Here is a 25,867-nt window from a genome sequence, read left to right as displayed (position 1 = left end):
CCGGACGCACAGGCTCAGCGGCCATGGCTCACGGGCCCAGCCGCTCCGCGGCATGTGGGATCTTCCCGGACCGGGGCACAAACCCATGTCCCCTGCATCGGCAGGCGGACTCTCAACCACCGCGCCACCAGGGAAGCCCCAATTTATTTATTTTTTTAAAAAAGGAAGGACACTAAAACAGCCATCTCTTTTTAATATTTTCCTCCAGTATTGTTCTGGGGCTCTTTATTATGGACTATTCTGTCTGCTGTGACGTTTTTTTCTTTCTTTTTAAAAAAAAAATTCATTCATTTATTCAGTTTTGGTTGCGTCAGGTCTTAGTTGCAACATGCGGGATCTTTCGTTGTGGCATACGGGCTCTTTGTTGCAGTGCACGGGCTTCTCTCTAGTTGTGGTGCACTGGCTCCAGAGCGCGTGGGCTCTGTAGTTGCAGCACACGGGCTTAGTTGCCCCACGGCATGTAGGATCTTAGTACTCCGACCAGGGATCAAACCTGCGTCCCCTGCATTGGAAGGTGGGTTCATAACCTCTGGACCACCAGGGAAGTCCCTGCTGTGACTATTTTAGAAGACAAATATATAAAAACAGAATTTAACATTGACTATTCATTATGTGTTAGGTAGAGTTTTAAGTGCTTTACTCATTTATTCATTATCTCATTTAATCCTGTCATCCACTTATGAGGCAGATGCTGTTATTATCTTCATTTTAAAGCTGAGAAAAGTGAGGCACAGATTAAGTAACTTGCTCAGTCACGTCGCAAGTGCAGCTTCAGGATTCAAACCCAGGTCCTCTGCTCCAGAGCATGTGCTGTTGATCAGTGGGGTGCTGGCCTAGTAGTAAACTTAGGTTTGCTAAGGTGGGTGTGGATTTAAATAATAAGATAATAAAGCCAAATATTGCCTGAAAAAGTCACCATAATACTGTTTCTGCTTGCTTGTGGAAAGGAAAATTTGAAATCGTGTGTCTTCTTAAATTTGGGAAAAATAATGATGTGAGATGATGTGACATTCATAAATAATTATTTTTTTCTTGACCATACTTAAATGAATACAACTGTTTTACATCTTTATGAATTGTTTGTAGTAGATAGAAATCACTTGAATCTAGCTAAGGAACAGTACATCTTTAGAACTGGGTTGATTTGTAGATTACCATTTAATTGCTGTTGGTAGAAACATGCAGACAAGAAGACTGAACTGTGCAGCAGGTTGGAACTGATTGGTTTGAATGACAGTCAGCAGGAAGTCGTTGAAGAGAAGAAAAGGCAGGAGAAAGGTGACTTACAGGTCTTATAATTAGAATGTCACAAGTGATGGTCTAAAAAGTAAATGTAAATTAACAATCGACATTTATATAGATAGCAACTGGAAGGGGTTATACTGAGTGGTTTTTGTTCTGGGGTTTGTCTTGTCAGAGAGAAATACTGGCTTTTCTTTTCTTCAAATAACAGTTCATTTCCTGTTGAAATATGGTAAAGTACAAAGAGTAAGCATCATTTAAAGTAACAGCGAGTATGCTGATAAAATGTTTTGGCTTTACTGTAAAGTGTGGCTATAGGTAGTTATGTTTTCCTCTCTCCATCTTCTTGAACTCTCTTTCCTTGTTTGAGAATCCCTTCTGAATGTTCATCAGAGTTATGAACATTAGTGTACTCTTAGTGTACATGTCTCTTTTTTTTGATGTGAAACATTTTTAAAGTCTTTTTTGAATTTATTACAGTACTGCTTCTGTTTTATGTTTTGGTTTTTTGACCATGAGTTGGCCGCGAGGCATGTGGGAACTTAGCTCCCCGACCAGGGATGGAACCCACATTGGAAGGCAAAGTCTTTTACAACAATGTCTTAAATTGTGGCCCAGAAGCCCCTGAGACCCTTTTGGGAATCAAAGCTATTTTCATAACAATATTAAAACATACTTGCTTATGAGTATGCAGTGGAGTTTTCCGAAGACTTCATGATGTACAATCAACTGAATTCAGACTCTCTTCCTTATTCCAGACCCTAAAAAGATTTGTAAAAATGTAGAATAAGGCCACTCTTCTCATTAGATTTACAATGAGAATTACTGAGGTTTATCTCTACATTAGAACATTACAATGACCCCAACGTGGGCCAGAAAGTCACTGTGCTCTCTCTAGTGACTGGGCGGACTGTGCCTGCCACACAGCACCTCCTTGTAGGTTCTAGTGACATCCTGATTGGTTGCGGCTGTGTCTCCCAGTCTAGAAAAGTGAATATTCTGTTCCTTTTTCTTAATTGTGCTAGAGGGTATGTTCCAGATTATAAGGAGCTATGGAAATATGCATTTAAAGGTGAAAGGAAGGTTTGATTTTAAGGAGGAAGACTGTCCAACCTTGCCAATCAGTGACCCCACTGATATATACCAAATTCAGAATGTTCTTTGTATCGGTTGCTCCCAACTTTGGGAGGACCAAAAGGACCTTTCAGGACAGCCTTTTATTTTTCAGTGTTAATTGAGCATCTATGATGTTCCAATCCTGTTCTAGGGGCTAGGGCTGGAAATAAGTCAGTGAACAAAATGAAAGCAAAAAAACCTCTACCCTCACAGAGCTTCCATCCCAGCCTTTGAGCCTTTTGCCATAGTCACAGCTCCCTCTTCAGGGGAGTCTCAGAGTTCATAGTAGCGTAGCTGCTGTGGAGCTTGAACACGGACTGCTGTCTCTCAATGGCTAAGTGCTGAGGATAGAGTGGGAACTGCTTGACGTTTTGTGATTTTTTTTTTTTAAGGGCACCAAATGGTCTGGGATTTTTCAAATCTTACCTGGAACCCCAATATAGCAATAAAGGTGGGCCTATCCAGTTACCCTTGTTGTGGTTGTTTTAATCTTATTTTGTTTTCAAAGTTAGTGCCACTTTTGTCAAAAAGTTTAACTTTTAAAACAATTCAATACCAACTGATGTTAAATTTATTCTAATTGTTTTTTATTATTTGAAGAAAAATGTTCATATATGCATGAGATTTTCATTGGCTGGTGAGTTGCACCCAAGACCCTATAATTTGTTTAATAGACTTTATACAGAAAGAGATTACTTGGCTCATTAGATTGAGTCATTTAATAATGGCTGGAAGGTTAACAAATGTGGCCATCAGACTCCTGCTCAGCGGCTGGGTGTCTCTTGTATCACTCACAACTTCAGCCATTTCCAAACACAGACGATTGGGAATACCATTAGAATATTAATGGGAAAAGAAACTGACATGCAAAATGTGAATGGCCAAAAATTGTCCCTAAAGATTATTTTAACATTTTTAATTTCCAAGAGTTCTACATCAAACTTGGCCTTCCAGCTTAAGGAATTCTCAATTGTAACAGGAGTGCCATGAAATAATTGCTTTTCAGCTGCTTCTCCTTCTTTTTCTTTTTGTTTCTTTTCTTCTTCTCTTATAGTTTTTATTTGATCTGCCATTTCATTTAATTTTTCTTGCACAGCTGTCACTAAAGTAGAGATCATCACCATACCAAGGTTTTCTTCTGCCTGTAATGCTAATAATTCTTTTTAATGTCTGAGACATCATTCTAGATTTTTCTGGGAGAATATTTCCTAGAGGGATGCCTCATCTGGGTACTTTTCACTATATGTAAACTTGAGGATAGTCTAGACAGTTTCATCACTTTCTTCAGCCTCAAATGTCATAGTAATAGTGAAACTGGGTAGATTTTCTGATAACACGTAGCATGACCTTGTCAAGTGAAACATTAGTGAAGGAGAATGTGGTCTCAGGAGAGTCCATTCATATTTTGGAAGACTTTGTTAGGGAGGTTGAATTAATGTACAGTCAAGCTGTGAAAGAGTTGGGGTAGATTGCATGGCTCCTTGCCATCATCTGTCACCATGGCCCTCCCTGATGCCCATGAATTTCCCAGACATCCTGGTGGCCACAGCATTGGCCAGGTGGGCTCAGGTACAAATATCCAGGCTAAGAGGCCTGGGGCCCGAACCCAGCCTAGGAGCAACACCTGCTCCCTCGGCAAACTTCTAAAAGAAGAAGGTAACTTCTGAATCCATGCCTTCTTCATTTACGGCCTAATCTGTGTGTAACACTCCCTTCTACCTTCTGTCCTTTGGGAATCCCTCAGATCCATCTTCCCTAGGAAGGCTTTGTTTACAGGTCCCTGAATGACCTTCTTTGTTCTTTCCCAGGATTCTGTAGACTATAATAGCTGGAAGGACAAAACTATAAGGTCAGTTAATAAAACAAATAATATAAGCAGGTTCATATGTAGTTTATATTTATTTATAATTAAAAATAATAATGCTATTATAAAAATAGAACTATATAGAAGTAGCTCTAAAAATAAAGTGGCTTCTATCCTGTAGATAAGTATTTCTCAAACTTCTGACATTTGTATACCACTGCATGATTTTTACCACATTCCAGTAACATCTGTAGAGTTACTTAATATTTTTCTGTGAACCAGATTACGTTTTTTTTTTAACCTAAAAGCCTACTTGAATCTCACCCTAAAAAATATCTATGGAGTTATGGATTTTCTATTCTTTTATAAGACACAATTATAATCATATATGACTACTACAGTTAAAAATATTTACCTCTGGAGAGCTCCATTTCTGCATAAGACAGAGTAAGCACACTTGGCCCAGTGTCTCCCACTGAATGCAGCTAAAAACCTGGTTAGAACTCGTGGCACAGCAATTTGAGGACTCTGAAAAGTCAATAGTAGCAGGTGGATTAGAGAAGACCAGGATTTGAAGTACCGCCATTAGTGTCCCCTGGCCTGGACGGAGTGCAGCCCACACCTGGATGTGGGCACCAGGCATGGACAGAGAGAGCTCCAGGAGAAACCCTCCAGTTTTGACTTGAGTGCGAGAGGAGAACACTCTTCTAACACTCAGAGAAAGAGGGATAGAAACTTCCTCCTTTAAAAAATTTCCCTCCCTTCTCTCAGGCCCCAGCCGCCAGGCAATCTTGTGATGTTGGTGCTGGCAGTGACAACAGCAGAGAGCCACAGATGCCTAAAACTCTTAAGGGAGAGGAACATTCCTCTCCAGTTGGAGAAGCTATAGTCCTAAAAAGGATCCCTCAGTTTTTTTCTTTCTCTTTATCTTCCTGTTGCCTAGTCCTCAAAATATGTGATAGAATGGGATAACAAAAGCCTCAGCTTTCTGGCTAGAAGACAGAAAGGGAAGCTCCAAGGAACTGAAAAGTATCTGGGAGACAGTGGAGAAGGAGGAGCTCAGGAAAGCAACCCCGTAGAATTATTTGTGAACTCCTGGGCCCACCCCTCAACAGCACATGCATGGATCTGATCCTGAACAGCATACCAAAAACTATTAGAATCAACTATGAGATAAATCTCTGTCCAGGGCCTAGACTGGCCACTGGGTAGCGCTCATGCCAGACAGATCCTAATACCTCTGCAAAGGCTTGACTGTGGAACTGATACTTAAACCATACCTCACAGAAGGGTTGGTTGGGTCTTGTGATTTGAATCCAAGCAGGTTGATTGCTGGCCATAACAAATATTAACATTTTCCTTAGGATTTAAGCAAGACTCATAATCTCGTAATATTAAAAATGTGCAGGATACAGTACAAAATGATTCAACCTACAAGAAACCAGGAAAACTCAACTAATGGGGAAAAGATAACCAATAGATGCCAACACTAAGATAATACCTCTCCCCTACACATGGATTATCCCTTCCCTTCGATTTGATTGGCAAGCCTAGGCCACATGCCCACTGCTGGACTTGTGACCATTGCCAGGGTGTGCCATGCACAAACTGGCTGAGACCTCACAGGACCCACCGCTGGACCTAGTGCTTCTCCTGAAGCGCATGGCTCTATCGAGGAAGAGTGGCTGCTCAGGGTAAAAGCAAACAAACAAAAAGACCAACCCCTACTTTCAGACTTCATAAAAACTTACCTAACTTTGCTCTCAGATTTTAAGGGACTTTTCTATAGTAAGGTACAAAGATGATTGAGAAGAGGTAATCTATCATAGGACTCAATACAAATTTTATTAAGCCCTTTGTGTATGATTCTTTCTATTTTTATTTTTTAGGCAGATGGGTAAACATGCCTCTAGGCTAACTGTCACCTTAGCACCGAGATAAATAACCTGTTGAAGAATACAGATGTAATGAGCTACAGCTTAGCCTTTGTAGCTGAAGATGACTGACCAATAATTACCATCTAGCCAGCGGGTCCCCACCAGCTGTGCACGCTGGCCTGTGCTTTGCAGCTGCAGCCTCCATGTGCTGAGTTTGGCACTGTGTGCACCTGCCATCCTCTCTTCAGAAAGAAATACTCCAGGTGCTCATCAATGCTCCCTAGGTTTATCTGCCACTGTGATTTCTCTGAGTCCCCAGTGGTGCTGTATCATTTTAAGTCTTGCTTTAGTGTGTCTTCAAACTGTTTCTTTTTCCTATTCTGCTTGGGTTATCTCTGTTTAGCTCATCACACAGCAGCTACTTGGGAATGCAAAGCTGAGCATTTCAGAAAGCATGCTTGAGAGAGAGGCTACTGAAAGTGGTAGAGCTTATTAATATTACAAGTTCTTAAAGCGTTAAGTGCGTCAAGTTTCGAGTTGTGCAAACGTTTTCCATCTGAAAAATGTCTGAAAGAAGGCAGTTTTAAAGTGTAAACAAACCTGCAGCATTAAAATGGCAGGGTCAGATTGTGAGGGGCTCAACAGTCGGATTCTGCTTGTAGAGGTGTGCCATATTGTGTTTTATAAGAAATAATATTTGATCATTCAGATGACCAAAATATATTTCTCATATATATTTGCTCTTTGTCCACAGTTCCTGGCTCACAGCCTCCAAAACCCATGGACTTTCCTAAGTACTGAATGATAAAGGTGTCCTTGGTTATGTTAATGAGGTGACTTTTGGAAAGCACCTAAGGATGGGAGCTGGTTGCCAATGAAGCCAACTGTGTGATTAGACAGTGGGAACTTTTAGTTTTGCCCCCTGACCTCTGGGGTTGGGAATAGGGCTGGAGGTTGAATCAACCCCCAGTGGTCAATGATTTAATCAACTGTGCCTATGTAATGAAGCCTCCATAAAAACCCAAAAGGATGAGGTTCAGAGAGCTTCCACGTTGGGGAACCAGAATGCTTCCATGTGCCACTGTGCTGGGCCCCCAGCTCCATGGGAACAGAGGTCCCTTTGTTCGGGACCTCACCCTATGTATCTCTTTGTCTGGTTGTTGATTCGTATTTTTTGTGATAAATTGGTAATCTAGTTAGTAAACAGGTTTTCCTAAGTTCTGTGAGCCATTCTAGCAAATTAATTGAACCCAAAGGGGGAGTCATGGGAACCTCTAGTTTATAGCCAGTTGGTCAGAAGCACAGGTAACAAACTGGGCTTGCGACTGGTGTCTGAAGCGGAGGTGGTTTTGTAGGACTGAGCTGTGGAATCTGATTCTATCTCTGGGTAGTGTCAGAATTGAGTTGAATTCTGAGGCACCCTGATGGCGTCCAGGAATTGCCTGTTGGTGTGGGGAAGCCTCCATACGCACACATGTTGAATTGGGCCCAGGAACCTAATGTAAGGTGACTGAGAAGAGCCCGGAGTAATAATTTGCCCCCAAATACCTGTACATTACCTTTATAATATTGGACCAATGGGAAGAAGAGTTTGTGTGGGTCAGGTTGAAGGATCTCAGCAGAGAGCATAATCCTCGTCATAACCCTAACTTTGTTGGCAGTGTCAGTGTGTGGTGTGGAGCAAGTCACAGGATCACTTTACATAATGACTATCATTTCTTGAGCTCTGACTTGTGCCAGGCATTGCTCTAAGCATTTTACATATGTTAACTCATTTAATTTTCACAACAACGCTATGAGGTAAAAACTATTATTGTCCCCATATTACAGATAAGGAAACTGAGGCCCAGAGAGATTGTTTTCCCAAGACCATATATAACTAATAAGGACAGAGCTAGAAGTCCAAACCCAGCAGCTTGGCTTGAACTTTTAATCACACTATGCTATACTGCCTCTCAGTTTATTTGTAAATGACACATTAAAAATATGTACCATAACTATTTTACAGAGTTATAAGAAGCAGAAAATAAAATAATAAAAGTACTTTTAATAAGGAAATAATGCTATGCAAAAGAAAACTGTAGCCAAGAGCCAACACCAGTGTTGGCAATTACCATGAGAAACCCTTCTCTAGAGGACTGTGACATTTATTTTTATTTTTTAAAAATATTTATCTATTTATTTGGTTGAGCCAGGTCTTAGGTGCAGCAGGCAGACTCCTTATTTGCGGCTCGTGGGCTCCTTAGTTGTGGCACATGGGCTTCTTAGTTGCGGCATGCAAACTCTTAGTTGCAGCATGCATGTGGGATCTGGTTCCCTGACGAGGGATCAAACCCGGGTCCCCTGCATTGGGAGCGTGGAGTCTTATCCACGGTGCCACCAGGGAAGTCCTGAGGACTGTGACCTTTAGAATCATAGATTCATAAGGTTAAAAGACTCTCCAAAGCTTTGGTCCAAGAGGACTTTATCTAAAACAGTGGTTCCCAGATTTTTTTTTTTTTTAATTTCATAGATCTATAAAATACACACTTGCAGGGCTTCCCTGGTGGCGCAGTGGTTGAGAGTCCGCCTGCCGATGCAGGGGACACGGGTTCGTGCCCCGGTCCGGGAAGATCCCACATGCCGCGGAGCGGCTGGGCCCCTGAGCCATGGCCGCTGAGCCTGCGCGTCCGGAGCCTGTGCTCCGTAACGGGAGAGGCCACAGCAGTGGGAGGCCCGCGTACCGCAAAAAAAACAAAAACAAACAAACAAAATACACACTTGCATGCACACATGTATGCCAACCCAAACTACTATCTGTTATCGCCGTAAGAGAAAGGGCACTTAACACCAAGAACATGGAGAGATACAATATCTTAACAAAGAACAGTGTTTCCCAAGAACAAAACAGATAGGAATCTTACCCTGGCCAGTGGAATTATGCGTCTGAAGAGTAGTTGGGGAATGCCTTCATCTGGACTGGTGAGTTTAGATCCTGTTTGGGTTAGGAGGAATTACCTTGGGATAGAATGAACTCCCAAGTGATTGCATCAGTCATATCAGTTGGAAGCACATTCAGGAAAATACTAGTTGAACTGTAGTTTACCTTGCTTCTTAGTAAAGCTTTTAGTGTGTTTGCTTTGGCAGCCTAATAAGAGGCCATTACCTACTCAGGTTCTCTGTGTTTATTTCTCATCTTCCATGTGAGATTGAAAATGCTGAGATCACAGGTCTCATTTGTGCTGAACAAATGTTTTAATGCTTTTTCTTTAAAAAAAAAAAAAGGAAAAGACATGTAAAATTAACATCTTAACCAGTTTTGATAAAAATGTGGTAAAAAAAATACCATTTTAACCATTTTTAAGTGTACAATTCAGTAGTGTTGAGTATATTGACATTGTTGTGAAACAGATCTCCAGTACTTTTTCATCTTGTAAATCTAAAACTCTATACCCTTTTTCTCCTCTCCCCAGTTACTGGTAACCACCATTATACTTTATGTTTCTAGGAATTTGACTATTTTAGATACCTCATGTAAATGGAATCATACAGTGTTTGTCTTTTTTTGTGACTGGCATATTTCATTTAGCATAATGTCCTTAAGGTTCATCCATGTTATAGCATGTGTCAGAATTCCTTCCTTTTTAAGGCTGAATAATATTCCATTGTGTGTGTGTGTGTATACCAGTTTGTTTATTCATCCATTGATGGGCATTTCTCTAGTGATTAGTGATGTTGAGCATCTTTTCAATGCATGTTGGCCATTTTATATATCATCTTTGGAGAAATGTCTGTTCAGGTCCTTTCCCATTTTTTAATTGGGTTATTTGATTTTTTTGTTGTTGAGTTGTAGAAGTTCTTTATATATTCTGGATATTAACCCCTTATGAGATACATTTGAAAATATTTTTTCCCACTCTGTAGGTTGCCTTTCACTCTGTTGATTGTGTCCTTTGATGCACAAAAGTTTTAAAGTTTGATATAGTCTGCCTCTCTATTTTTGCTTTTGTTGCCTGTGTTTTTGGTATAATATCCAAGAAATCATTGCAAAGTCCAATGTCATGAAGATTTTCCCCTATGTTTTCTTCTAGGAATTATATAGTTTTAGGTCTTGTGGTCAGGTCTTTAATCCATTTTGGGTTAACTTTTGTATATGGTGTAAGTTCAGGGTCCAGCTTCATTCCTTTACATGTGGATATCAGTTTTCCCAACACCATTTGTTGAAGAGACAGTTCTTCACTGAGTGGTCTTGGCACCCTTGCTAAAGTTCATTTGACCATATACATAAGAGTTTATTTCAGGACTGTCTGTTCTATTCCATTTGTCTATTTGTCTTTATGCCAGTACCATACTGTTTTGTACTATAGCTTTGTGGTAGGTTTTGAAATCGGAAAGTATGAGTGTGTTCTTCTAACTGTGTTTTTTTCAAAATTGTTTTCGCTCTTTGGAGTCCCTTGAGATTCCATATGAATTTTAGGGTGTATTTTCCTATTTCTGCAAAAAATGCCATTGGAATTTTGATAGGGATTTCACTGAACCTGTAGATCATTTTGGGTAGTATGGACATCTTAACAACGTTAAGTTTTCCAATCCATGAACATGAGATGTCTTTTCATGTATTTGTGTTTTCTGTAATTTCTTTCAGCAATGTTTTGTAATTTTCAGTATACAAGTCTTTTACCTCCTTGGTAAGGTTTATTCCCAAGTATTTATTCTTTTTTATTCCATTGTAAATGGAATTGTTTTCTTAATTTCCTTTTCAGATTTCATTGTTAGTGTATAGGAACACACTGACTTTTGTATGTTGCTTTTGTGTACTACAACTTTGCTGAATTTATTAGTTGTGTGTGTGTGTGTGTGTATGTGTGTGTGTGTGTGTGTGTGTGTGTGTGTGTGTGTGTTTGTAACCTTTAGAGTTTTCTACATATAAGATCATGTAATCTATGAACAGAGGTCATTTTACTTCTTCTTTTCTGGTTTAGATGCCTTTTGATTTTTTTCTTGCCTACTTGCTCTGGCTAGGACTTTTAATACTATGTTAAACGGAAGTGGTGAGAGCAGGCATCCTTGCCTTGTTCCTGATCTTAGAGGAAAAGCTTTCAGTTTTCATCATTGAGTATGATGTTAACCATGCGCTTTTCATAAATGGGTTTGGGGGTCCCCAGAACTCTGCAGTCACTCAGACCTCAGGATTTTGGTGTTTTTAACAGATGGATTATTGCGTCCACTACATTTTTCTTCTTTTGAACTTCATTCTCAGAAGATAAAGCCTCATCTGCAGTTTTAGAGACATTCTATGTCATTGACATGTACGGACACAAAGTGAGGATTCCTTATTTCTTAAACCTGTTCAAAGACATCAGCACCTTAATGGGTTCTGCCCCACTTTCCACTAAAGTCTAGGTCATATCTGGAACAATTCTATGAGTTATTTCCTTTACTGGCAGACTCATAAGCTGGCCTCTTAGAATAAGTAGTATTAAGTGGTCCCTTAGAAGTCTGTTGATTGGTCTCTTGGAATATGTAATGTTTATTATTTTGCTTCTGCCAATATTAGGTATGATTTTTTTTCCTGATAGTTCCTTCAAAGCAGTTTAGTTCTTATTAATTCTGGTAAGTTCTTTGTGTAAGTTCTTGTGTGATAGGTATAGTGATAATGTATATGTTTTGATAAATTGGCTATAGTGGAGTTGGGTGATTTGATGGGGACTTTACCGTTGGCTATAGGCTGTTAGTGACCAGTAACTTAAAAATAACAAACTGAAATTTACTGAGATGTCAGACTCAGAAGCGCATGTTCAGAAACGAAAGATTTAACTTTAGAATAATTACTTTTCTAGTTATTCATATGTATTTAAAGCTACACGTAATGAATCACGTATTTACCTTGTCTCATTACACCTCACTGATATTATAACTTGATAGGTATGGACAACGTTCAGCACATTACCACAGGCAACATGGGAAGGATGCAGGAAAAAAATGATGAAGTCAGTGAGGCTTATTTTTTTGTTCTCATACCATTTTTTAGGGATCTCCCTCCTTGCTGTCCAATACTCCTTAAGGCTCAAGTCTCCCTTCTACAGGGTCTCAGTCAGTGATTCATACTTTTCTTTCCCTCTTTAGTTTCTTCCTCACTGCATTTAGCTATGCAGTATCCTGCCCCTTAGCACCCAGCTTTCTGCTTCCTGCTATGGTAAATTAATCTACACTTAATTATTAGCAGTTGATTGGCTTTATGTGTTTCCCTTATAAGATTCTCTGTTTGCCTTTAATGAGAGTGTCAGTCCCTTAATCCAAGTGGTGGGACTCACTGGCAGGCCAGGAGGCTGATATCTTTAAAATAGGAGAAGTGGCTGGGACTTGTGGGATTTAAACTCCATGAAGTTCGCTGCCTGGGTGTGCACTGGCCTTCTATTCTCTTGTGCCAGCTCACTATAGTTGAGTTCCCAGAAGTACTTCTGCTTTATTCTTAAGGAGAGATGAGGGTTCATGCACAGTTCACGTCTTTGAAATGCCTTCTATGCCTTATTTGAAAGAAGGCCCCTTTTATATTTTTGCCACGCAGCACATTCTGTTGGACCTGTAAGTATTCAATGGGCATACCCCTGTTGGCGAGTGTGAGCTGAGCCTGATTCTGCTTCTTTAATTCAACAGCATTTTATGGTGCTCTGGGTTTGTTTTTAGCATCTTAATTGGACTTTTACTAGCCTTGCTCTGTGTTGCTATTAAACACAATTTTTAAAGACCTAAGAAAAATAGATAATAAATAATAAAACCTTCTAATTTGTTTTGGAAAGATAGTGATTTTTCTCATTTTTAATATAACAGTATCCTCTAATTTCTCATTTAAGAATATTTTAGTCTGAAGACCTTATTAGATGAAACTATCTGGGTAAAGTCAAGACCAGATAGTCAGTTACTGTAAGCTGCTCAATTAGCCAGCCTGACTCTAAGCCCTGTGGAAGCAAAAATAACTTTTTGGGAATGAGTGACAAGCTGGCCAAGTCAGCCAGTACTTTGTTTAGAGTCAGTCACTTTCAGAACGCAGTTACGTGGCCATCTCATTTGAGTCTCCCTCAGAACAATTCTTTGAAGTAGGTATTATTGTTCCCCAGTTTTATAGATTTGAGAAACTGAGGCTTATAGTATACTTTTATACTTGGAATGATTTGTGTGTGGGGGGGTCCTCCATCATTCAGCTGATTGCCTTCACCATCCCAAAACATACCCACACTCTCACACCCACGCTCCTTCAGAGAGGTTGGTTGTGTGTTGAGAGAGAGATTTTGCTGCCCGGTACACTGGAATAGTGTTAGGAGCTGTCCATGAAGGAAATGAAGATCTCTTGAGAGTTGGAAGGGTCTGCTTACAGGATTCCCTTCTACTGACAATTTTCGGTAGTGGCCTCTGGGGAAGCAGAGTAGAAATTACCTTGGTACCTTGGCTGATATGAAATTTCAAATGATTGACACGACCGACTGAGGCTGTGCTATATAAGCCCCTCTGCAATAAGCCAAAGAGGTCTGCACTTTGCTGGTCATAAGCTTGTGGAAAAACAAGTGGGGGGTTCTTTTTGCAGTGATTAGTGCTACTAGAATATAATTCCTTGGGTTCTCCATATGCCATAAATATCGTCAGACTGCCTGTCCCTAAATCTTATTTTCTAATAAAAGCATAGTAAATCATATATGCCCTGCACTTATCTTCAGCCATCTTGCTGATGCCTGAATTTTTAAGATTATTGAAACAGTTTCCTCAGTGCTGTATCCTTTTTGAAAATAGATAATACATGATTTTTTTCCCCCAAAAGGTACAAATGTTGATGACTCTCTCGTTTCCATCTCCACCCCCTGTTTGCCACTACAGGGCGTGTGGTGTTACCCGTTTCTTGTTTATCTTCTTAATTGCATATGAGAGAGAGATTCTGCATGTGTAGTTTTTTTAGTCTTGATGCATATTATATACACTATTCTACCCCTTTTCTTTTTCACATACTGTATTTTGAATTGTTGTACACAGAGGCCTGCCTCTTTAGAAAACAAAACAAAAAACTACAGGTGGTTTCAGTTATATGGCCAATTTATAATTTATTTAACCTGTTCTCAATTAAAGTGCCTCAGTGTTTTCTTTGTAGCTTCAGGTTTTCTCCTTTTGTATGTATGTGACAAATACCGCTTTGTATTTGGCCCCTTCTCTTTGGACATCTGTCTTCTTTGCTCTTGAAATAAAGTGCTGAAAAGTTGTGTCTTGGGACTTCCCTGGTGGCGCAGTGGTTAAGGATCCACCTGCCAATGCAGGGGACATGGGTTCAAGCCCTGCTCCGGGAAGATCCCACATACCGCAGAGCAACTAAACCTGTGCTGAACCTGTGCTCTAGAGCCTGCGAGCCACAACTACTGAGCCCGCATGCCACAACTACCGAAGCCCGTGCGCCTAGAGCCCGAGCTCCGCAACAAGAGAAACCACTCCAATGAGAAGCCCGCGCCCCACGATGAAGAGTAGCCCCCACTCGCCACAACTAGAGAAAGCCCAGGCGCAGCATCAAAGACCCAACACAGCCAAAAATAAATAAATACATACATACATTTTTTTTAAAGTTGTGTCTCCATTTATGCAAAATATGATGGACCTCCATCCTGACAGATGTGCTTTGGTATATTATTGGGGAAGGCACAGGATTAAATATACTACTATCCTTTTAAGAAACAGGACATCAGGAAGATGGGGTTTCCTTTCCTTAGAGCAGCCACTGAAATCACCAACTAATCCTGACGATCCATTTGTAAATTCTAGTCAGATTTATTTTCTGTCCACAGAAATTGTTCCTTCTTTTCCTCTGCAGGCAGTTCCTAACATATATATGTGTCTTCCATACAAATGGCCATGTGTGGAAAGCCCTCTTTAGCCATGTGGGGAAAGCGGGAGGAGGGAGATTCCCAATTTCACTGCCTGGGCTGCAGCTGGGAAAGCAGTTCGTGGCATTTTAAGTTGAAACTTCGCATTAATTTTCTCAGAATAATGCATTTGATAGTTAGCTTCCGTAGTGGTAGCACTAGTATTCTGGTACGACACCAAGGATACATGATGGGCTCAACAGCTTTTTAACTGGACCAAGTGCTATTTGTAGCATTGCTTCTATGAGAAAATATAGTCCAAAGTCTCAGCTGAAAACAACCTGTTGGTTGATGTTTGTGAATATTGTATTGGATCTTTGTGGCCAAATTTCGCTTCCCCAGACATCACATGGACTGGGAGTAACCTTTATCTGACTGGAGTCAGAGGAACAGAAATTTTTTTTTTTTTTTTTTTGCGGTACGCGGCCCTCTCACTGTTGTGGCCTCTCCCGTTGCGGAGCACAGGCTCCGGACGTGCAGGCTCAGCGGCCATGGCTCAGGGGCCCAGCCGCTCCGCGGCATGTGGGATCCTCCTGGACCAGGGCACGAACCCACGTCCCCTGCGTCGGCAGGCGGACTCTCAACCACTGCGCCACCAGGGGAGCCCCAGAAATTTTTTTTTAAATATAATTTTTGTGCTACTGTTTTTTGCTGTGACTACAGTGAAATTCAGAAAGGCATAGGATGAGCTCCTTGCCACCTGGATAATCAGAGTTAGTGAGGAAGAAGCAGAATTGCCTAAAAAACAAAAGAGATTTTCCTTCCCAATAAAGGAGGAAGTTTCAGAAAGAGAGAAAACATTACACTAAGCACAAACATTTCAACAGATCAACTAAAGTGGCTTTGTGCCCCCAAAAGAGAAACATCCTCAGGAAATTTTTGTGGGCAAAATTCTGGTGAAGTTTTTGAAAGAAAGTTTGGGGGGCTGCAAAGAAGTTGCTACCTGAGTCTAAAGGGTATACTTGAGGCCCAGACCAAAGGACTATGCAAGCAATCTCTGTGACTAACACTGCCAAGAAAAACTGCACTGCTTTGGTTGGGTGTGTCTTGAGGGGTAGGGAGGGTGCATCTCAAGGTAAGACTAGATATGATGGTAAAATGACAGAGATGATTTGTCTAATTTGTGAATGGTTCATATCTCAAGGTTTTCTTTTGCTATCAGAGAGTATATTGTTTGCTTTTTCTCTTTAAAAATTTTTTTTGGAACTTTTCAAGCATACACAAAAATAAAGGGAATAGTGTAATGAACTCCATGTGCCCATCAATCAGCTTCAACAATTATGAACGTTTTGACAATCTTGTTTCATCTATCTTCCTGCCACTAGAGTATTTTAAAGCAAATTCCATGCGTCATAATATTTCACCTATAAATACTTCAGAGGTGTCTCTAACATATGAAGACTGAAAAAATACAGCCACAGTACTATTGTCACATTAAACTAATAATTATTAATATTAGCTAATACTTAGTCTGTGTTTATTTTTTTGGCTGCATTGGGTCTTTGTTGCTGTGCGTGGACTTTCTCTAGTTGCAGCGAGCGGGGGCTACTCTTCTTTGCGGTGCGCAGGCTTCTCATTGCAGTGGCTTCTCGTTGCAGAGCACGGGCTCTAGGCGTGCGGGCTTCAGTAGTTGCAGCACATGGGCTCAGTAGTTGTGGCACATGGGCTTAGTTGCTCCATGGCATGTGGGATCTTCCCGGACCAGGGATCGAACCCGTGTCCCCTGCATTGGCAGGCGGATTCTTAACCACTGCGCCACCAGGGGAGTCCTAGTCTGTGTTTAAATTTCTCCAGTTTTGGACTGGGGGTTTAAGGGAGGGAGGCTGGGGGAAAGGATTATAAAGGGGCATGAAACTTTTGGGGGTGATCAATGTGTTCATTATTTTGGTTGTGTTGATTTCACAAGTATATGCAAAATGTATCAAGTTGTACACTTTAAATATGTGCAGTTCACTGTATGTCAATTCTACCTCAACGAAACTATTAAAAAATATAGTGGTATAGCTAGAGGCAAAGAGTATTTTAAAACATTTCCCCCAGTTTTCTCAAAAATATATTTTTATATTTGGTTTGTTCAAATCAGGATCTAAATAAGAACCACACATTGCATTTGGTTGATATGTTTTTAGGTTTCTTATAATCTGTAGCAAATCTATCCCCCTGCTTTTTTCTTCATGTCATTTATTTCTTAAAGACTCCAGATCACTGACCCTGTAGCATTTGCCACACTCTGATTTGGTCCGTTGGCTAATTGCAGCCTTGTGGTAGCACGTTCCTGTCTCCCACATTTCTTATAACTTGGTTAGATCCAAAGGCTTCATTGGACTCAGGTTCAGTTTTGTTTTTTTTAATAATTTATTTATTATTTATTTTTGGCTGCGTTGGGTCTTTGCTGCTGCACGCGGGCTTTCTCTGGTTGTGGCGAGCAGGGGCTACTCTTTGTTGCGGTGCATGGGCTTCTCATTGCGGTGGCTTTTCTTGTTGCGTAGCACAGGCCCTAGGTGCGCAGGCTTCAGTAGTTGTGGCATGTGGGCTCAGTAGTTGTGGCTCGTGGGCTCTAGAGCGCAGGCTCAGTAGTTGTGGTGCATGGGCTTAGTTGCTCTGCGGCATGTGGGATTTTCCTGGACCAGGGCTTGAACCCGTGTTCCCTGCATTGGCAGGCGGGTTCTTAACCAGTGCGCCACCAGGGAAGCCCAGGTTCAGTTCTTTTAGCAAGAGTACTTTATAGGTGATGCTGCTGTGAACCTCTTATTGCATCATAGCAGGGAAGCATATAATGTCAGGTGCTGTCAGCCTTATCCATCCATTGTAAAGTTTCCTGTCAGCTTTCACCTAGTGGTTGGAGCTACTGACTAGATCCATTATTTCATTAGGGGTATATTATTCACTTGTGTGTATATATGTGTCTGTGCGTGTGTGTCTATGCAATTTTAAACAAATGTATTGAGATGTAATTTACATACAATAAACAGCATGTATTTAAAGGGCACAATTCTAGAAGTTTGACATATACGTACACTTTGACATATGTATACACATATGTACACACTTATGATGACTGCCCAGCTGCTGTAGAGAACAGTGTTTTGGAGGCATACTGCAGGGACAAACCATAATTCCTGCGGTCAGATATTTAAAGGGTAAACCCTGATTCTCTCAGCGGTAGCAATAGAATTTTTCCATGTGGCAGTGGAGTGGAAGAGGGAGCCTTTAGTTTGGACCTTGCCTTAACACTAGCTTGTCAGCGAGATCATACTAAAAGCATCACCAGGTTTGATCTGGAAGTGCCACAAATTACTAAGCTCTGAAGCAGACCTGTTTAATCCTTACACAGCCAAACTAGTTATCTCCACTCTCGGCTGCCACTTCTCCACACAGAGTCACAGGTAACATTTCTGTGTGTGTGTGTGTGTGTGTGTGCGTGCACAGGCTCCCAGTGTATTCAGAATTTCTCTGAATTTTATATGAGCAGTCTTCCTTGGCCCCCTTGCGCCCAGTGCACTATCCTCCTGGAAAAGGGGTTAAGTTTTAGGCACAGACCTCTTTGGCAAGAGTAGGCTAATGAATCAAAAAGTCTGATCCTTTGAAGGCCAGCTAGCTTAGCTTTGTACCACAGATGGCATTTCCTTAACCCCCTGTCTGTCATCTTATGTGTCTTGATCATCAGGAGACTTGGATGAAACAGTATGTATAACTCAGTACATGATCTCAGTGTGTATAGCTCAGTACATCACTGCTACCAAACAAACAATTGCAAAACATATTCAGAAGCTTCATCCCGCAAATAGCATTAACAGTAGTATACCATAATGCGGGTATCAGAATGTGAAGATCCAACCTGAGACCAAGCCTCTGTAAGGAAATGGACAGATTTTATATGCGAAAGTATTTATGGGACTCTGTACTAAAAATTATTGAGTTGTGTGGTTTAAATGAGTGAATTTTATGGTATGTCAACTATATCTCAATAAAGTGGTTTTTTAAAAGTGTGAGAATTAAAATACATTAATTAATAGAAATGATACTTGATGTTCTAGGAACAGACGAAATCATCAAGAGAGAGTTGAGAACAGAATCTTAAGGAGAGTCTATATTTCAGGGAAGAGAGACACACATGAAAACAGAGAAGGTGTATTTACAGACGTAGGAAGAGAACAGTAGCCTAAAATGCAGGAGTGAGTGTGTGTTCAGTGTCAGGGGCAGAATAGATGTGGATGGGGACTGAGAAAGGGCTGATGAACTCAGCTCTGAGGAAATTGCAGAGACCTTTGAGAAAACAGTTGCTATGAAATGAAGGTGCGAAGGAGTGAGTTGTGAGAAAGATGAAGCTGCACATTATTCTTGCTGTAAATAAAGTAGGCAGAAGGAGAGAGCGCCCCAAAATAGTGCCAAGGGTAGTCTAGAGGCAGGGCGAAGTTGGGTCTGTGTGTTTTAGACAGGAGAGACTTGGGCATGTTGCAGCTGGAGAGGAAGGAGGCAAACAAAAGAGAGCAGGGACTGAAGGTACCGAGGGCTTACACCCAATTCTGGCTCTTAATACAGTTAGATAAGTTGGTATTTGACACAGAGCAAAGCATCTGTACCGTGTTGGTCGTTCTGTCTTTGTCATCTCCCTGCGCTGTGGCAATCGGTTGTGTGCTGGCTGGCTCTCTAGATGAACTCTACTGCTTTCTCACTGAGGAAAGCAGATCCTAATGCAAGAGAGACATTATTGTGCAGACATAACCTTAAATCTGTAACTCGTGATTAAACAGGCTCATTCTCGAACATCAGCGCTTGATTACTGACGAGTGATGGCCAACCTCGCAAGGCCCCGGCACACCCAGCGCATCAGCGTACCATCGCCTGTGGCCAAGAGCCGCTGCTTAAGTGGCCGTTCCGCTCTCGGGTTTAAGAGCTCAAGAACACATTTGGTTAGAGCTTCCAACCTCGTCCCAGAGAATTCAGCCTCTGCAGGAGTCTCTGAGGGACGGACGCTCTGACCTACAGGTTATCTGTCCCCCATCCACCCCCACATTCAGGGAGAATGGAAACGAAGGGGAACAAGGGAAAGTGCAGCAGCTGTGAGGACCCTCCACCCCTTCAGCCATCTTCCCCCCTCCACCGCCACTCCCCGCCCTGCCACCCCACCGCGTGCTCCCCCCCTACACACTGCCCTTAGCCAAGGGCTAGCCTCACCCTTCTCAGTCTCTGCCCCTAGTTTTTGTTTTTGTTATTTTGTATCTATTTCTTTGTTTTGTTTTTATTTTAGCCATAATGCAAAAATTCAAAAGGCTAGTTTCATTGTACTTAAAATACAGCCTTTTAAAGCCCTATACAATAATACTCTAAAATGTAGCATTTTCCCTTTTGGGTTATTAACTGTATCTTAATGCGATTTCTACCTTGTTTTAAAAAATCTTTTTCTTAATTGGATATTGATACTAAATTATATTTTCCCATATCTCTTAGAAATAAACTGTTAGCTGAAAATAAAATTCATTTCAACACTTGTTATTTGTAAAAATGTGTTCATTGTGTCTTTAAGCACCCTTTGCAGGTTTTGTGGGACATGTAATGTAGGGTATGTGTAGCAGGTTGAAGGGTTAAAATACCCTGCTCTGTCGCATATGGCGGTGAGCAGAATCGCAGATGTTGATGATACCACGTAATTAGTATTCTTTTATGTAAATGAAGGCTGTCAGCATGTTACCATAGTGTCTACTCTCTCTGAAGCTGGAATTTATGCCGCTTGGTCTCACCAAGATCAGGCAGGATTTTTCCACTATCCTTAGTCAAGAACTGAGAAGAAATCAATACGATGAGAGAGAAGAAATGGAAATCTCCCTAAAGTAGATTCTCTTAAATTTTTCCTATTTTGTTTTTGTTGAACTTCTCCCCAGAAATTTTATTTCGGGTGATGCTGTTATCCATTTCGGATCGGCTAAGAAATCTGCTATTTGAGAATAATTGGAATAGTCCAATTAAAAGATGAATCATGTTTTCAAGCTATAGGTTTTTGAAAGATTTTTGTAATGCTCAGTCATCTCTCTCATACAGAGACCTTTAAAAAATAATGTGATAAATCTAGAAGTTTCTCATCAGAACAAAAGGCAAACATTGAACAGGTTCCATTACCTTCTTTTACTATTTGGTGATATTAACTATAGTAGAATCCTTTTAAATATTAATTATGGTTTTTAGCTCAAGTTGATTCAGATTTTTAAATTAAAACTATATTACTTAAAGAAGCAAACGCTAATATTTTGTCAGGTTTGCTTTCCCTGTATGCAGATTGATCCAGGGTGAGCAGGACATTTATTTACAGTTACTGATCTACTTAACGATGGAGAACTATTAAGGCACATCATGTTCATTCCCAGTTACGCTGCAAGTTTCTCTCTTTAGGATACTGGGTGCCTGTCACACTGGATGATATATGTTTTAAATGGAAGTGTTAGGACTTTTATGACCTTTAGCAATTATGAAGGAAAAGGGGTCCATGTCAGAAAAATGTAAAATAGATTTCCTCTTTGTGCCTGTGAGTGTTAGGCCTTGTTCTTAAATAAAATGGTCAGAGGATGTGTGAGGGGTGAGTGAAATACACGGTCTTTCTTGAACTGAGTATACCCAAGATTGTATTCTCTTTATTCTCTATTGTGTGTGTTGACTTTTGTGTCACTTTTGAGTGATTTCCATTTCATGATCAGCTATGTTTTTCCTCTAGAGAAGCTAGTCTGCCTAGGTTAAATCAGTGTAGTGAGGTGCAGAGTAGCCCTGTGTTTTCCTGAATGGATTTACTCTGCCATATGGCAGGTTAGTGAGTTGCCACGACAGATCTGTAATGGGAAAAAGGCTGTGCAGGAAAAGATGTGCGTGATCAGCAGATTCATAGATCAGAAAATGAAATTGGAAGAAAGAATTTCCAGAGTGCCCTTTCCATTTGACAGCATTCCATGAAGAGGGTGTGGAATGGTTTTTTAGTGGTTTTCTATTTTGGCTTTTGGTTATTCCAGCATGTTTTTTCTAGCACAGAAGTTGATTTCATAAGGTATCAATGTCCTGGGTGTTGTGTTGCTGTATTCCTGTTCATAGAAATATTCTCTCTTGGTAGGATTTGAAGCTGTGCTATGTTTCATGTGATAAGATCTCAGTAGCAATTAAATTTCTGAAGACACATCAAGGTTCCTTTTGGCTAAAATGGGGATTTGTCAGGTTTTGAGTTAGAAGAGGCTATTCAGACATGATTCAGTGAGTAGTGAATCTTCCAAAGGGAAGAAGAAAAAAAGAAAACCCAAGTGAGCTAAAGATAGTATGTCCTGGTGTATTTAAATCTGTGCTATCTAATACTGCAGCCACCAGTCACATGTGCCTATTTAAATTTAAATTAATTAAAATTAAATAAAATTAAAAGTCAGTCCCTCAGTTTCACTAGCCACATTTCAAGTACTCAGGAGGCACATGTGGCTGGTTAGTACAGTATTGGACAATGCAGATAAAGAATATTTCCATCGTTGCAGAAAGTTCTATTGAACAATGTCTAAGTGAAAGATCTTGAGAAATAACATTTTTGATTCCTTTATTTCTTTGATTTCTATGAGGCGTTCTTCAGCCCTATATAATTTACTGGATTAGTATAGTGGTTCTGAGGCTTTAATGCACAAATGAATCATCTGTAGAGCTTGTTTAAAATGGAGATTTTTAGACCCCTCTCCCAAAATCTGATTCATCACATTTGGAGTCAGGACCAGAAATCTGTTCCTATGACAGGTATCCTAAGGAATTCTGATGCTGGTAGGTGGTTCAGAGACTACATTTTGAAAAATATGAAGTTAGTGACAAACTTGGGAATTGCCAATCTTTTGATTTTTTTTTTTCCCCCTTTTCATTCTTTTATTACTGACTTTCTTTTGTGTCTCCAGTAATTGGTTGTAAGCATCATGTGTATCCAGCTTAAATTCCTGATTGGTAATAGGGAGCAAAAAGACAATTCATTTATTTACCATTTTATCTTTTAAATGTATGTCTGTTTTAATTTGGCTATGCCCTACAAAAAGTAAACAGAAATGGTTATTTCAATACTGTTCTGGTCTGTGTGGAGAGGTAATTCTGACAGAACACCTTTGACCACTCAAGAGTTGAACACCCACAAGTCTTGAAATTATAAAGAATTATAAAGAAAATTTTCTTTTTTAAAAGAAAAATAGGGAATTCCCTGGCGGTCCAGCGGTTAGGACACAGTGGTTGGGCTGGGGTTCGTCGATCCCTGGTCAGGGAACTAAAATCACGCAAGCCACACAGTGCGGCAAAAAAAAAAAAAAAGGAAAGAAAGAAATATAACACATGATCTCCTCTCTGAAGGAGATTATAGCTAGTTAGGAAATGGAGAAATACATCCACAGAAATGACTTAAAGGGCACTTAGCAACAAGTCAATAATTAGAAAAATATAGTAGAAACTAAATCCTGATGGTACTCAAAGGAAAAGCATGACCTGACTTGATGGAAGATAATCTAGGTTACTTTCCTTTGTATGATTTAAGGATTTCTTATATAGAGACACGGCCCCTGCCCATTGGAATGGGCAATTTAAAAATGGGAAGGATCTCTGGTTTGGTCCTGTGGTATATTTGTGGGCTTTAGCAATAGGGCCAAGCCAAAAAAGGCATCTGGAAAACCAACTAAAGGAACTACTCAGAGTGCTTTGGATTTAGAACTTCTCTGGGTGACCCCGTAGTCATAGAACTGTATTTGCTCACAGAAATGAAAGTGGGCAAGAAATGGGGTGAAGGAAATCCAGTTTATAAGAGGAACTGCCTTTAGGGAATTTAAATACTGGTATTGGGGGGGGGAGTCAAGTTTCCAAAGAATAAAAGGTTTTCTTTTAAAATAGCCTCTTTCCCTTGGAAAAATTGCTTATTAGGCTTCTCTGGTGAACAGTGTTGAAGAAGCAATGTTAGAAAGACAACAACAACAAAAAAACGCTCAGTATGTTACCACTGTTTTTAAAAATAAAAAGCATTTTTACATATATCATCCAGAAGTTTTGCTTTTTTTTCTTTTGTCTCAGTAGTTTGGTTAAATACTGTAATACCAGTAGCCACTACAGCTCTTGTCCTACAAGTCAGATTTGTCTCATTCTGTACTTAACTATTCTTTCAGCAAGGAAGGTAAACGTTTTCCCATCCTTTCTACAAGATGTAATTATTCTTTTCAAAAAGACACTTCGGCTTAGTTCCTCAGGGTTGCTGTAACAAAAATGCCATAGACTAGGTGGCTTATGAATAACAAACATTTATTTCTCACAGTTCTGGAGGCTGGGAAGTCCAAGATCATGGCACCAGATTCCCTATCTGGTAAGGAGTAACTGGTTCATAGCCATATGGCTGGCTTTTCACGGTGTCCTCACATGGAGGAAGGGGTGAGGGAGCTCTTTTATAAAGGCACTAATCCCATTCTTGAAGGCTCATCCCATGAGGGTCAACCCATTCTTGACCTAAGCACCTCCCAAAGGCCCTACCTCCTAATACCATCACCTTTCAGGGTTAAGATTTTAGCATATGAATGGGATGCAAACATTCAGACCACAAAAGACAAAATGTTAGATTGAGGCTCAGTCTACCTACTTAGCCGGATCTTTGGACTCAAGAAAATAAAAATAATAGTTTGTACTGCAGAGGACTTTCTTTCTTACCATTTATCTTTTTTACCCTATCTTCTTATCTCTACTTTGAAATACAGTGAAACCGACCTAAGATTGCCTTTTTGAGAGTCTCCATCTCTCCTACTGGTATGTGAAACGCTGTCTATGTCTCTCCTCTCCTTTCCTCTGCCCTGTCCCTTTTTGCATGCAGCCAGGATCTTGTCAGTATGAGACAGAGAGGCTTTCACTTCCAGGACATCATCAATTCAGAGACGGTTCAGAATACAAGTTTCTTTCCCCTGGTGGCCAGTTGGGTGCAATGTGAAATAAGGGTAATGACATTTCCGAATCAGCCTTACATAAAAATTAGCTGATATTCAAGAATTAAAACAGCCTTAGAAAATGTAAACTTACACATTAGGGCTAAGGTCTGTCGTTTAGTATTTTATGATTCTTTCTTTTTAAGGAACTTAACTGTCTTTCTGTTATACCCAGTCTATGCCAAAATTGCTTTTCTTTTTCTTTTTTTAAACTTCCTTCCAAAAGAACCAGTTTTGAATTGAAAACAAATGAATACTGAGTGGAAAATGCCGGTTGCAAGCCTTTTTCTAGGAAAATATTTTGCTGAAAGCTTTCTCTTCCTCTCTCTCTCTCTCTTCGAGGGCCCTTATCGTGACAGGTTGAAAGAGTGAAGACTTCCATACGACATGGATAGATGCAAACATGTAGGGCGGTTGCGGCTAGCCCAGGACCACTCCATCCTGAACCCGCAGAAGTGGTGCTGCCGGGAGTGCGCCACCACCGAGTCCGTGTGGGCTTGTCTCAAGTGCTCCCACGTGGCCTGCGGCCGCTACATCGAAGACCACGCCCTCAAACACTTCGAAAAGACTGGACACCCGCTAGCCATGGAGGTCCGGGACCTCTACGTGTTCTGCTACCTGTGCAAGGACTACGTGCTCAATGACAACCCCGAAGGGGACCTCAAGCTGCTGAGAAGCTCCCTCTTGGCGGTCAGGGGCCAGACGCAGGACCTGCCGCTGAGGCGCGGGCGGACGCTACGGTCCATGGCCTCGGGCGAGGACGCCGTCCCGCCGCAGCGCGCTCCTCAGGGACAGCCGCAGATGCTCACGGCTCTGTGGTATCGGCGCCAGCGCCTGCTGGCCCGGACGCTGCGGCTCTGGTTCGAGAAGACCTCGCGGGGCCAGGCCAAGCTGGAGCAGCGGCGGCGGCAGGAGGCGCTGGAGCGCAAGAAGGAGGCGGCGCGGCAGCGGCGGCGCGAGGTGAAGCGGCGGCTGCTGGAGGAGCTGGCCAGCTCCCCTCCGCTCCAGAGC

General features: G+C 41.0%; 2 protein-coding genes across 2 annotated transcripts in view; both read left to right on the top strand.

Annotated features, from left to right (window-relative positions):
• MED20 (mediator complex subunit 20) overlaps nt 1-25,215 on the top strand; it is a 70,410-nt gene extending 45,195 nt beyond the window's left edge. Inside the window, exon 6 of the transcript XR_003006051.1 lies at nt 25,199-25,215. The gene's annotated coding sequence lies outside the window, so the exon portion shown is untranslated. The remainder of the gene's footprint in view (nt 1-25,198) is intronic.
• Nucleotides 1-25,867, top strand: part of USP49 (ubiquitin specific peptidase 49) — a 77,719-nt gene that overhangs the window by 41,907 nt on the left and 9,945 nt on the right. Inside the window, exon 3 of the mRNA XM_024766081.1 lies at nt 25,199-25,867. This exon is cut by the window's right edge and continues 37 nt beyond it. Coding sequence (XP_024621849.1) covers nt 25,244-25,867 — 624 coding nt within the window. The 5' untranslated portion in view covers nt 25,199-25,243. The remainder of the gene's footprint in view (nt 1-25,198) is intronic.

This window comes from Neophocaena asiaeorientalis, unplaced genomic scaffold (genome assembly GCF_003031525.2).
Source record: "Neophocaena asiaeorientalis asiaeorientalis breed wild unplaced genomic scaffold, Neophocaena_asiaeorientalis_V1.1 scaffold46, whole genome shotgun sequence".
Classification (NCBI taxonomy): domain Eukaryota; kingdom Metazoa; phylum Chordata; class Mammalia; order Artiodactyla; family Phocoenidae; genus Neophocaena; species Neophocaena asiaeorientalis.
The sequence above is the reverse complement of the archived record's forward strand: the minus strand, read 5'-3'. Positions and strand labels throughout refer to the sequence as shown.